Source organism: Manacus candei, unplaced genomic scaffold (genome assembly GCF_025592945.1).
Source record: "Manacus candei isolate 608988 ecotype Guabito, Panama unplaced genomic scaffold, ASM2559294v1 h1tg000011l, whole genome shotgun sequence".
Taxonomy (NCBI): Eukaryota; Metazoa; Chordata; class Aves; order Passeriformes; family Pipridae; genus Manacus; species Manacus candei.
Window position 1 is genome coordinate 31,768,679 of NW_026138059.1, and position 12,075 is coordinate 31,780,753.

General features: G+C 37.4%; 1 protein-coding gene across 6 annotated transcripts in view; it reads right to left on the reverse strand.

Moving 5' to 3' along the window:
* Nucleotides 1–2,598: 2,598 nt before the first annotated feature.
* Nucleotides 2,599–12,075, reverse strand: part of SIM1 (SIM bHLH transcription factor 1) — a 56,263-nt gene continuing 46,786 nt past the window's right edge. For all 6 annotated transcript variants that reach the window (XM_051778183.1, XM_051778182.1, XM_051778181.1 and 3 more), the window contains one exon: nt 2,599–9,119. In XM_051778183.1, coding sequence (XP_051634143.1) covers nt 8,389–9,119 — 731 coding nt within the window. In that variant the 3' untranslated portion in view covers nt 2,599–8,388. The remainder of the gene's footprint in view (nt 9,120–12,075) is intronic.

The window sequence follows — 12,075 nt, forward strand, 5'->3', positions numbered from 1 at the left end:
TAGCGTGTGCATTTGGTATGCTGAAGGCATCTATCTTTTGTCTGTAGCTTTTCTGAAAAGTTCATCACCTCCATTCCCTTAACCAATAGCTTTCTTGCAGCAGAACTAATGCCTGTGAGAAAAACATTGCAGGATCCTCGGTATGGCATTTATACCAGCTGTATAAGGAAGGGAAAGGGAAACGGGAAAGCAAGTGATGGAAACTGTTGCCAGATAGCAATTTTCCTTATGAAAAGGAAAACACAATTTTCAAGATCAACAGAGGACACTTGCTGAGCAAGCTAGATAACAGGATTTGTGAAATCACAGGCCAGGACTTGAGGTAGAAGAGAGGAAAGGGAAATAGAAGGAGTAATTCCTGTGAGAGATAGAAATGAGAGGACAGACTGCTGGAGAAAGGCAATGGCAGACTGTGGGCAGAGACATCTGCAAGGATGAGCAGACTTTATGATGGTGAGGACCAGTTGCTTCCATGTATACACAGCCTTGCACCTGGCTTCTGGACCATAGTCTAGAGTGTTGCATGCATGTGTAGTGAGACTCCTGTTAACATCCATGAAAAAAACGTGTAGTCCATCAGGCTTTGTGGTGTGGTGGATAGCCCTTTTATTCACACAGGCATGCAGCAGGCTATTTGTGACCTTCTGACAGTCAGAGGAGCTGTATCAAATGAAATTGCTGATGCTGAAGCTCTGATGGTCACCATATGGGAATACAGGAAGTTCCTGATGGTATTGCACCCTTTTATTACAATGGCCATGACAGCAGATCTCCTCAGTGCAGATCAACTTGCCAGTGAGCATAGAAACCAAGAGTGAATAGATACCAGTGATCAATATCTACACTTCAGGCACTAGGAGAGAGATTGAAGAGCATGGAAGTGGCAGGACTTGAAGTACACAGAGCCAAGGATGATACTCAGTTTTGTTGCAGAACTTAACATGGAGAAACTAGGATTACTGTTATCCTATGGATGACAATGTGGTCTCATGACTGCCTATTTGACCTCAGTGTCTCTTTTTCAGTGTGGTCTTCAAAGACAGAGAATAGGTCAAAAAAGGGCACTTCTGAAACCCCTCACTGATGAAGAAAGAGAAAAGAGGAAAGAAAGAAAAGAAAGAAAAGGAGGGAAAGGAAAAAAGGAAGAAAAAGAAAGAAAGAAAGAAAGAAAGAAAGAAAGAAAGAAAGAAAGAAAGAAAGAAAGAAAGAAAGAAAGAAAGAAAGAAAGAAAGAAAGAAAGAAAGAAAGAAAGAAAGAAAGAGAGAGAGAAAGAAAGAAAGAAAGAAAGAAAGAAAGAAAGAAAGAAAGAAAGAAAGAAAGAAAGAAAGAAAGAAAGAAAGAAAGAAAGAAAGAAAGAAAGAAAGAAAGAAAGAAAGAAAGAAAGAAAGAAAGAAAGAAAGAAAGAAAGAAAGAAAGAAAGAAAAAGAAAGAGAGAAAGAAAGTCAACACATGTTTTGCACAGCTAAAGAGCATAATTTGGGGAAAAGATGACACCATTTCCTGCCTGCATGAGAACCAGGGCCAAAATTCAGGCCAAGGAGAGGGGAACTGCCTAAATCACCCCATTGGAAATGCTAACATCATGAATGCAGTTTAACTCAGTGTTGCATAGTATTCCCTAATCCCAGGAGAATCTCTGAGAACCCAGTGCCTACGTCCATGCAGGAGCAAATGGTCGGTGACACTATTGCATCTCCATTTTAGCAATTAATTGACTTGAATTAATTGACTCAAAAATGTCTCTTCCATGCATCTTACATCCATCCCTGCTGCTTAAGTATTTGCTCTGTCTTGTGAATGGGAAATATGTGAATGACCACTTTCCAGAGAAAGCTGCTCTCATTGAACCACATGTGAGGGTCCCACTACTCTCTGGGACCATCTGTCTTGCAGTTGTTCACCTGCAGGGAAGAGACTCAATGACAGTATCTGAGCGGATGGGATTTGATGGTTCAGAAACTGGTCTAGAAAGTAAGAGCTGTGACTCAGAACTCGAGCTCAGAAGGACCTAAACCCAGACCAGGCAAGGGTTGCAGTGCCTAAGCTACTGCATAATGACTCATTACAGGTGGATTGAACTATACAAGCACACAATCCCAAGTAATAATCAGCTCTCAGGTCTGAGTGTAGTTTAACATAACTTCTCACCTGTTCCTTTGTCAGAACTCTGCTCTTTGAGTATAGTATTTTAAGCACCTAATGGGCACCATGCTCCAAGTCAGCAAGCTGATTTGGCTGAGGCACAGGGATGAGAGATGGCTTCAAGAAACAAAGCGAACTATTCACAAAGTAGAAAATTAATGTTAATTAAGCCTCCATGAGTCAGTTCTTCTTGACAGAATAGTATTTGAGCAGGTTCAGACATCTTGAATGGAGTGGAAGCATATTATCTGTGTCCGTTCGTATTTTGATAAACTTCACTCAAGATTCAGGGAGCACTTAGGATCCCCAGAAATCAAAATAAATTACTTTACCATGTCCCCTCCCAATTCTGAGAAATACTGTCATAAATTAAAATGTATTCCTGAAAATGTATCGTAGATAGGACAATCCTTAATTTAAAAATGTAGAAAAAAGACAAAAATTACATGTTGGTAGCTATATTTTAAACAAAAAAAAAAATCTTCACATAATAAATACATCTTATGCACATTAAGTTCAAATTTACTTCAGAAAGCTATTTACAATATAAATAATTATAAATGGGAACACTTTGCAAGATAATGTTGACAAAGCTAAATTGTGTTTTCTACATTACATTCCAAAAGAAAACTACAGATGTTATGCTACAATGTCACCAGACCCTTTACATTGCAAGGCATGGTATTTGAAACACTGGCAATCACAATCTTTTTTTCCATAAACGTAATCGTTGGTTTAAAGCAAACACAAAATGCTTCATCATGTCTCAAGTGCTTTTTTTGTTAGATTAGTATATTTTATGCACTGAAATATTTACCTTGGGAAAAAGTTGCAGTGCCCTAAAAGTACTTTTCCTGGTAGACTTTATTTCCTTACAATGTAAAGGTGCTAATGTTTTATATTGTGTGAAAAAGATTATTTCTTGCATTTCAAAACTTCCCACTGTATCAGTAGCTGAAAAGAAAAAAAATAAATGCAGTCCAAATTGCAATAAATAAAAAAGTTTAAAATGGTATTTGGAATCCTAGAACAATAGGAAAGCTTGAGAACTTTGTGTGAGATGGGAGTTAAATAGTGAATACAACCAGACAAAAAGCTTTTTTTCTTCCTGTATTTGATCTGTCCTTTCAAATACAGCTTCATAGATGGAGTCATAAATTAACTCTTTTCAAAAAGGGATGTATTCCTAGCAACTTAGAGCCAGATTTATCTACAGAACTCTTATATACATAAGCTAAATGCCACAGTGATGTTTAACCTCATTCCATTTTTTTCATTAATAAATGCTCCAAGAAAATGTGAAAGAGAATCACATTAGTGCTCTCACTGTTCTGAACAGAAGGCTATTTACTTTTTTGATCTTCAAAATAACCCCTAAATCCTCAGCTACACCTCTAGCAAGCTTTAATAACACCAAACTGAATGGTTACAGAAATCTGTGAGGTTTTTTGATTTGATTTTTCTGTTGTTGGGTTTGGGGTTGGTTTTTGTTGTTTGGGTTTTTTTACACAGCCAAAATATTTAACCATCAATACTAACTGCAAATAAAATAAAATAGGCTCTTCTCCACACAGCAGAGATGTCTGGAGTTAAGCCACTATACCTACAGGAAAGCATGTTGATCCACCATTGTTCCTAATAACAAAGCCTGTATTGCCTTTAGACTCTTAGGTGTTTTAAGTAAACAGCTTGGAAAGACCAGAGCCTGAATCCTTTTGCTGCAAGACATTCACTATAGCCACCTTAAAACAGACATAGCTAAGTCTAATCCTGGAACTGTGTGGTATAATCCCCATTATACACAGCTTTGTATGCAGAAGGTCTGAAACCAATGCGTACGCCACAGCTTTGTTCCGTGACTGAAAGGTTATCTGACCTTTGGAACAGCCAGTCTGATTTTTTGGGGTGGCTGTGCCTTTTCCAGAAATACTATGCGACCTTTTATTTTTTCCAACTCACTCAGCATGCTCACACAAATGAACATATGGTGGTTAACATACTTAAGGACATTAATGAATAAATGCTGCATGTGCAGAGGCAAAAATGAGATTCAGATAACAGTGATTAAAAGAGTTTAAAAAAAGCAGAATTTCACTGTGCAACCCGTGACAGTATTGTGGACACATCAACAAAAGCCAATTAAAAGCTTAAAGCTTAAGAAACATTTTTGGGGCTCTTCAGTGCAGAGATGCATTCATTTTTCAAAACATACTTAAATACTTCTGCTATAGAAATGCAGCCATTACAGCTATTATCCTCCAGTTTCCATACTCACATCTTGGGATTTAAGGGAAAAAAATTATAAAACAATCCCCAAACCTATTATCATGTCAGATTTTTTTTCCTCACACATATTAAGTAGTACCTTACTCCACAAATATTCCCATTTGAGTCAATGGGACAAATTGCTGAGTAAGGTTCTTCTTCTAATTTAAGAGTTGCTTTGCAAATTTGTCCAAAATCACAAACTTTATGCCCCGGGGTGTGATTTTGTATCAAAGACTAAAGAGGTTTTTAATTCTTTAAACAAAAGAGATATACTAAAATTGTAATGCACAAAAAACATAATGCACCATCCACTGATACCAATAAGAAATGGTTTCAAAGACCGGTGGTCACTCTGTATTTGCAGTAGTTACAAAATAGTAATTTGGTGTTAATAGTAAACCAGTATTATGTAGAGAAATTATGCAATACAGCCATTTATATTGTTTCTGTTCCAAAACACAACATACATACCTTATTTAAAGTGATAACCTTTAGCTGATGTGGTATATTTGAAACTCATTTGGTTCAAATGCCTTGCATTTTTCAATTTTGCAAAATGTCTCTTTTCATCTGATTTAGAAAAGAAAGAAACATAAGAAGAGAAGAAGATATCCTTGAAGGATACTAAATGAAAATTTGTATTAAATAAACATGTAATGGAAAAAATAAGCTTTATATCATATTGAAAATTATACGTAATATGAGCTGCAGTGATATTATATGCTATAATTAAGATTGCAGACTTGCTTTCATGTAGCATGCGGAGTCTGTGTTTACAACATGCCATGCTTTCTGTCAATTAAGAAGAAATTCCTGGCTATCTAAAGAAGCAGGATGGCAAATAAGTTGACAAAAGGCATCCATCTCTGGCATACTGTATTGAAGTGCTAAGGAGCGCCAGTCGTTGGAATCCCATGAGGGGTACAAGCATCAGCCTTCTCTTGTAGCACAAGGAGGCTGCATGTGGAGACATCTTGACTGATTTATTCCATTCATTACAGTGCATTTTGTTGCATTTGTAGTGGACTGGAATTACTGAAAATAAGATAACTACAGTTTGGGAAGTCTTATTTTGAGATCGCTGTGAATAAGATTGGGGAATTTTTATTGCATAGCACACTGGATTTTTTTTTCCTAGGTGAAATCATACAGAATACAAGCATCTTACACTGTGCTTGTTTGTTTTATAAGTCTTCTATTTTTCAAAGGTGCCTGTCAGAATGCAAATACAGCAGTGACCAAACTGAGGTTTCCTGACATTAGCCAGGGAACTGCGGCTGGTCTGCAGAACTCTATTGCCTTCCAATTAAAAGCTTGATAACAAGAGTGCTTGGAGATCCCAAGAAACTTGGGTGTTGAGAAAATCCCATTCATTCAAACAGTTTAGGAAACTCTTCTGTAATACAAAATAATATTGACACTTAGACTTATTTTTATATGTACTAGTAGGGATAATATGATACCATGTACCACTACTCTAATTCACTTTGCAAATTGTATTTTAATACTGTTAAATGAGACTCCAAATACAAGTTTATTCATATTATTCATAGGAATAATATATATCCAGAATTAGATTTATCAAAAATACTTTCTTATTCCTATGCTTTAGGAATATATACAATTGTTGGGCTGAAAGAAGTCCATTTTGGTCCATTACTTCCTCTGAGTTAACAGTTGTCAATGTTTTTCAATTATTTGCCTTGTTTTTATCTTAAACAAATAAACAAACAAAAATCTCTAGCTGCTGCTTTTTATGACCTTTGTTATTCATTTGGCAATGAGTCAAATCATTTTGTTCTCATTTTGCCTTGGCTATCATTCAATGCCCTGTCTCTCATTTCTGCTGGTAGTTTAGATAGTTTCAGACCATTATTTACCTCTCCTCTGTGCAGAGCTTGGTGCACATCAGCTACATTACCCCTTCCTCTTTTCCCTTACAAAGATGACAGACCCAGTTTATTTAAAGGTTTTATTAGATCTTTCAGTCTCTTTATCTTTTGTTGAGCTCTGCTCCACCTCTTCTATTATGAGGTTTAGATAATAAAGACCAGACTGTGTTGCTCTTCCTTGTGTTCAATGTGCCTTTCACCAGGAACAATCACACTGCAGTCAACAAAGGTTGCTTATGGAGTAAGGTACTACTCAATTCAAGATTCACAATCTGCCTTGGAGTGATCAGGACTATACACAATATTCCAAGTTCAGAGAGGTAATTTCCTCTGCTTTCAAGTACATCTCTACTTACGTGGTTTATAATGTTATTATTTAGCTTTTGCTTCTGATTAGTTTTATTTGGAAAAAGATATTTTTAACCCACCCATAGCATGCTGGTTTATATTTAGTCCTATTGATGACTCAGTCCCATATGTTGAGCTTCTTAATGTTACAAATGAAAATAGTCCTAGTGCTAATCTCAGTAACCACCTCAAGTCCCCTTATCTCCACATTGGCATAAGGGGGACCAGTGGTCCTGCTCCCATTGCAGTCAACTTTGGAACCATATAAATGCAATACAAAGAAGAACAGGTCTAACAACTGTGCCTAAAAATGCCCTATTTTACATTTTGAGCATATGTTTTGTATTTATTCTTTTCCAATCAATCAGTCTTTTTGTTCATGAAGTTATTAAAAATTAAAAAAGTTTCTCTGCCTCTTTTGATGTCTTCTATAACTCTAGGACAGGCCCTGATAATACTAACATTTTTAATACAATTTAATTGTTTGGAACACTGATTTCCTTCTGTACTTTTTTATGTACATATGACTGATTTTGATATCTCTGGTATTTTCAGATATCCATTAAAATTTTTGCTGCAAGCAAGAAAAGAATTCATATTTCTTTTTTGAAATAACACCTATTACTTTATGTCAGAGTAGTTACAATTTTCTATCTACTCCAAAACTTTATCAGAAGTTAGACAAACCACCAAACAGGTTTTACCTATTCTCTCCTCTCATATTTTTACACTGGCACAATTACATTTGTATTTTACAGCAAAATTTCTACGATTTTATTGAGTTCCCTCCGTGTTTCAAATTAGTTCTTAATTATTCAGCCATTTAGAATAACTTTTGTTTATTTTATAATTATTACTAAGTGGCATACACAGCTATAGAGTTAACTGTGTTTATCTTGGACCATTCCTAAAGCCAGTCTATTCTCCCTGTTTCTCCAGGCAATTTTCTTCCATTTCACTCCACTACTCACCTAGGGCAACCTTTCAAAAATATGAGAACGACCTCCCATCTCTACAGTAAGACGACCAACACCTTTGTGTTTCTCAAAACTACACTGAGAATGCCCCTCTCTTTTTAATACAGTAGAAGTAAATATTTGACCAAACTAGTCAGAAGGATACTGCTCATTTGACTCTTTTCAAATCAAGCATATGTAAATAGTTATGCATGTGAGTACACAAGGACCTAACAATTCGAGCTCTCTCTTCTTTCTTCCCTTCGTCAGCCATGGATGCTTTATATCATGGAGCAGCATAACATGTTTGGCCATTGGGGAATAAACAGATCACCAGAAGCACACATTTTGGTGTGTATTTCAATGGAACACATTCCAATTTTCTGTATTAAAAGAGTGCATAGCAGTTTTGTTGGCTGGGACCCATGCAGTTCAGAAGGTCCACCCTTGGCAGCGTTTCCAATCAACCACCTCTTACAAAATGTGCATAAACTGCTCTGTTAGCCTGCCCCAACCACTCCCGGCCTAGACCTCTTCTATCCTTTTCAGCCTGCATGGCACCAACTCTGAGTTTAGTTCCATTCACTCTAACCCTGCATGTCAGTGCATGTTTTTTAAAGTAATGTGTGTTAACTAACTTATCCCCCAAACCTTAGGTACTTTTTTCTAGTGCACTGTGGTATATGAAATGCTGGTAAGGACAAGGGCATGAAAATATGTATCTTCCAATTAGATCGCAAAGGTTATTTTTTAAAGCCCAACAGTTTTCAGAAAAAAACCTGTCAGCTTCCATTCGTTATTATAACAGATGTTCCCTTGTGTCCTTGTGCTGGATCTTGCTGCATCCTTAAGTGAGAAGTCACATCAAAGTGTGATCCATTACAGCCTAGTGAATAGTTTCTAATTGTTTCAGTGTCATATAGATGCTCCAGGGCATATCCAGTTAGTGTGTAAGCATGCTTATCAAAGTACTGCCTGTGGGAGCTGTAGTAATTTGGAGAGGCTGCTGGGTGGTCTCCTTGGGTTTGATGAGGGGACATGTCTGAATGAAGGTAGTCTTTAGCAAGTACCAAACTAGGTTTTGATATTCGGTCAGAACTGGGGCTGCTTATTCGAGATAGTGTTGTGGGGCTGTTGTCATAGTCATTTTCATGTGGGCTCATAATCTTTCCATCTCGCTGCTGGATGTGTTCACAGGGAGGAGTGTTGGCAACCGTTGGGACACGGCAGACATCCCCTGCCAACTGCTGCTGAGGGTAGTTTGTAAAACAGATAGCATGCTTCTTCCCTGTGCCATTAATGGAGACCAGCGGGTCGGGAGTGGTTTTCCGCAGCTGTAGTCTGTTTTCTTCTTCTTTAATCATTTGCTGTGTGGCTCTTATTAGTGTTTCGATTTTGCTGGGCTCATGTGGACTGCTCTGATATTGCTCAGTACGGTATCGGTCACCTGATTCACTGGCAGAGCCAGGATCAGGTGAGCTAACAACACTGTCCTCATCCCAGTGTCCTCTTCCTAGGAAAGAGAGAAAGGAGAAAAGCATTGAGGTCTAAGGAGGCAAGAGATCTCGCAGAACATGTAATCTGTACCTTATTTTACAGACAGAAAACCAAGATGGAGACAAGTGACTCATAACAATGACCAAAAATGACCATTGTATACCTCTTGCTTTTCAGTGGCAAATTCTGGTTTCCAGTGTCTCCGCATGGAACAAGCAACACAGTTGGAAATATACAAAGAAGACATCTAAGTCCCTCAACACAGACATCCAGTGCCACCTGATACACTCTAGGGTAACCAAGCACCTGCCCAACAGGTATGGCACCAACTCTATGGGAACTCTGTCTTCTGAAGCAGTTAGAGGTCATGCAGGGTACCTTAGGGCATGTCAGAGTGCCTTCACTGCCAGTGTTCAGACCCTCGACTCCTCCCTCTTTGCATCAACAAGGTCTAATGAATAGAGGCCATAGTAAAACCAAAAATCTCAGGGACTTAAAAATGTGCAGTATTCTAGCATGTGTTCCTAGGTCTTTCCAGGATATACAATGTTGATAAATAGCTTGTGGTCATGTAGTGACTTTATGCAGGTTACACAACAATAAATAACTACAAGTAATGAAGCAATTCTTCTTCAGGAGCACAAGAACCCATAGCTGTTAGAGACAGTTACTATAAAAACATGGTGTCATATCCCAATGCATAAATATTTCCTTTTGGAATGGGAAAATATAAGTACATTTTTACTTCTCTTTAAAAAATAAGGCCCATAGACATATTAGAGAAGGTGTTCAGCTTGCAAGTAGTTGAAAGGACAGAATCAGACCTGTCAGTCCTCACTTGGAAGTGAGTGACCCCAAAACCTGAGTAGCCAGCTAAGGCTGCATTTCGATCTCCTGAAATACACACCTGCAGGGAGGCCTGTAGGACCTTCACACATTACTTAATTATGTCTTTGCCTTGGCACATACAAAGTCCTCTTTGAGGATGAGCCCCTTTGAGTTGGTTGACAGTACTCCTCAAAGGAAACCCATTTTCAGATTAGCACAAGGAGTTCCCCCTGTTCTGTTTTGGGTGAGGTCATACAGATCTGTTAGGGTGGCAGACAACTACCACTGTGTTACAGAGTTCAAAACAAAAATCAGTGATGGGCTTTTATAATAAACATATCCTGCCATTTTCTGAGGGAAGTACTGCACTATGGAGTATCATGGCATGAATTTATCCTTCACATTCTCTTAAGATCTGGACTTAAAATGCCAGAGCTTGGAGGTAGAAGAGAGCTCCAGCCACTGGACTGCATGGTACATCCAGCACTCCTTGATGCACTGGGAATCTGGTCAGATGCAGCTTTGAACCACATGCTGAGTATATCTCACTGCACAAACCATATCTGCACTGTCCTAGACTCCCTGAGTATGACCAGAAACACATGGGCTCATATGCATTATCTACTGGTCAGATAACTGTTATTGTAAGGTGACCCCAAGCCAGAACTAACAGAATATACATTAAAAGAACTGAAAAAGAAGAAAATATTTTCTGCCCAAAGTAACTTCTCTGACAGCAATGTTCACATATTATTGTCCAAGAGTTTAATTTGAGAAAGGTCAAGATTTGAAACCTAATGAAAATGGCAAATTTGCAAGGGAAGCTGAGATGTTACTCTCCTCAACTAAGACCCAGGCCAGGTTTTTCTCCCAAAGCTACATGCAGACTAAAAGCCTACTGAAAAATCTAACACTTGATACAATAAAGAAAATAAAAGCAGCACCTGGAATTACAGCAAAACCAAGCAACAAACTAAAACCAAATTATATTGTCTATTTGCATTGATTATCCTTGTTAAACGTATGGAATAAATATCTAACCTTTTTGCATTTGCACCTTGGTGTGATATTACTATGCTTAGCAAGAATTATCATGCATAAAATTTTCCAGTAAAATTATCATACTTCACTATGTTCTCTTTTTGAGAAGGAAAAAGCTAGAGTAACACCAGTAAGACAGAAATACAGAACAGATACAAAAAAGGAGTTGTGTTCTCACAAGAAAAGTGGAGAATAGTCCTCATGAGCAAAATTTAGGGCTCCTTTCCTTTCCTAATTTTCATCTGACAGCATTTCCTATAACTAACTGTTTGATAATTTTTTCTATTCTCAACATAATTTTCCTCAGATTGGGGTAAAATGACACAGTTCTTTTTTATTTACAAAGCCTCATTCTGCAAGTCAATGCACTAGTATTAATGTAATTTGTTTTTATGAGTTATTTAGAGGCAACCCATGCTTTGATAGACTATTTTACTAGAAAAACTTTTTATTTTTTTGATACTGCATCTATCCTTAAAACCTTGAACTCTGACTTTTGGATCAGTTGCTGTCTTCCAAGACTCAGTCTATGACTTTTGAATCAAGCACCTTCAGACTTTTCCAAACACAAGATCAGGCTTTGACTGTGATTTATTTATTAGATTCAGCCTCTCAAAATGTGCTCATGTACTGAGTTTGCAACCTGTCAGACAGGTCAAACAAAACTTTAGGCTTGGTGCTGAAAGGATGGAGAGATTCCACTGGTTAAAAATTACAGCTGAGGATAATTGTCTGAAACCAAAAGTAAATATTAATTTGAATTGCCAATTTTAAATAAAAATAAATATAAAGTCTTACAGAACCTAGGAATAACCACTAGAGAAAAAAGTCACTTGGAGAACAATTTTTTAATATCTCACTTGGATTTAGCTCTAATTTTTTGCTAAACATACTCCATCCAAAGTAGTTTGATCTTAAACAAAATAATCCATTTGATAGAAATATGTTTTTTACTTGACTTATATTTTTATGATCATCCTTAAAATCTCATCAGTCAGGCACTTCCACTGTAATGAATATACAACAAAATTGTATTTTGCTTCATATAAGCCAGACTGTAAAACTCAACTTGAATTTCAAGTGTCCCTCATCTCCAGAGATGT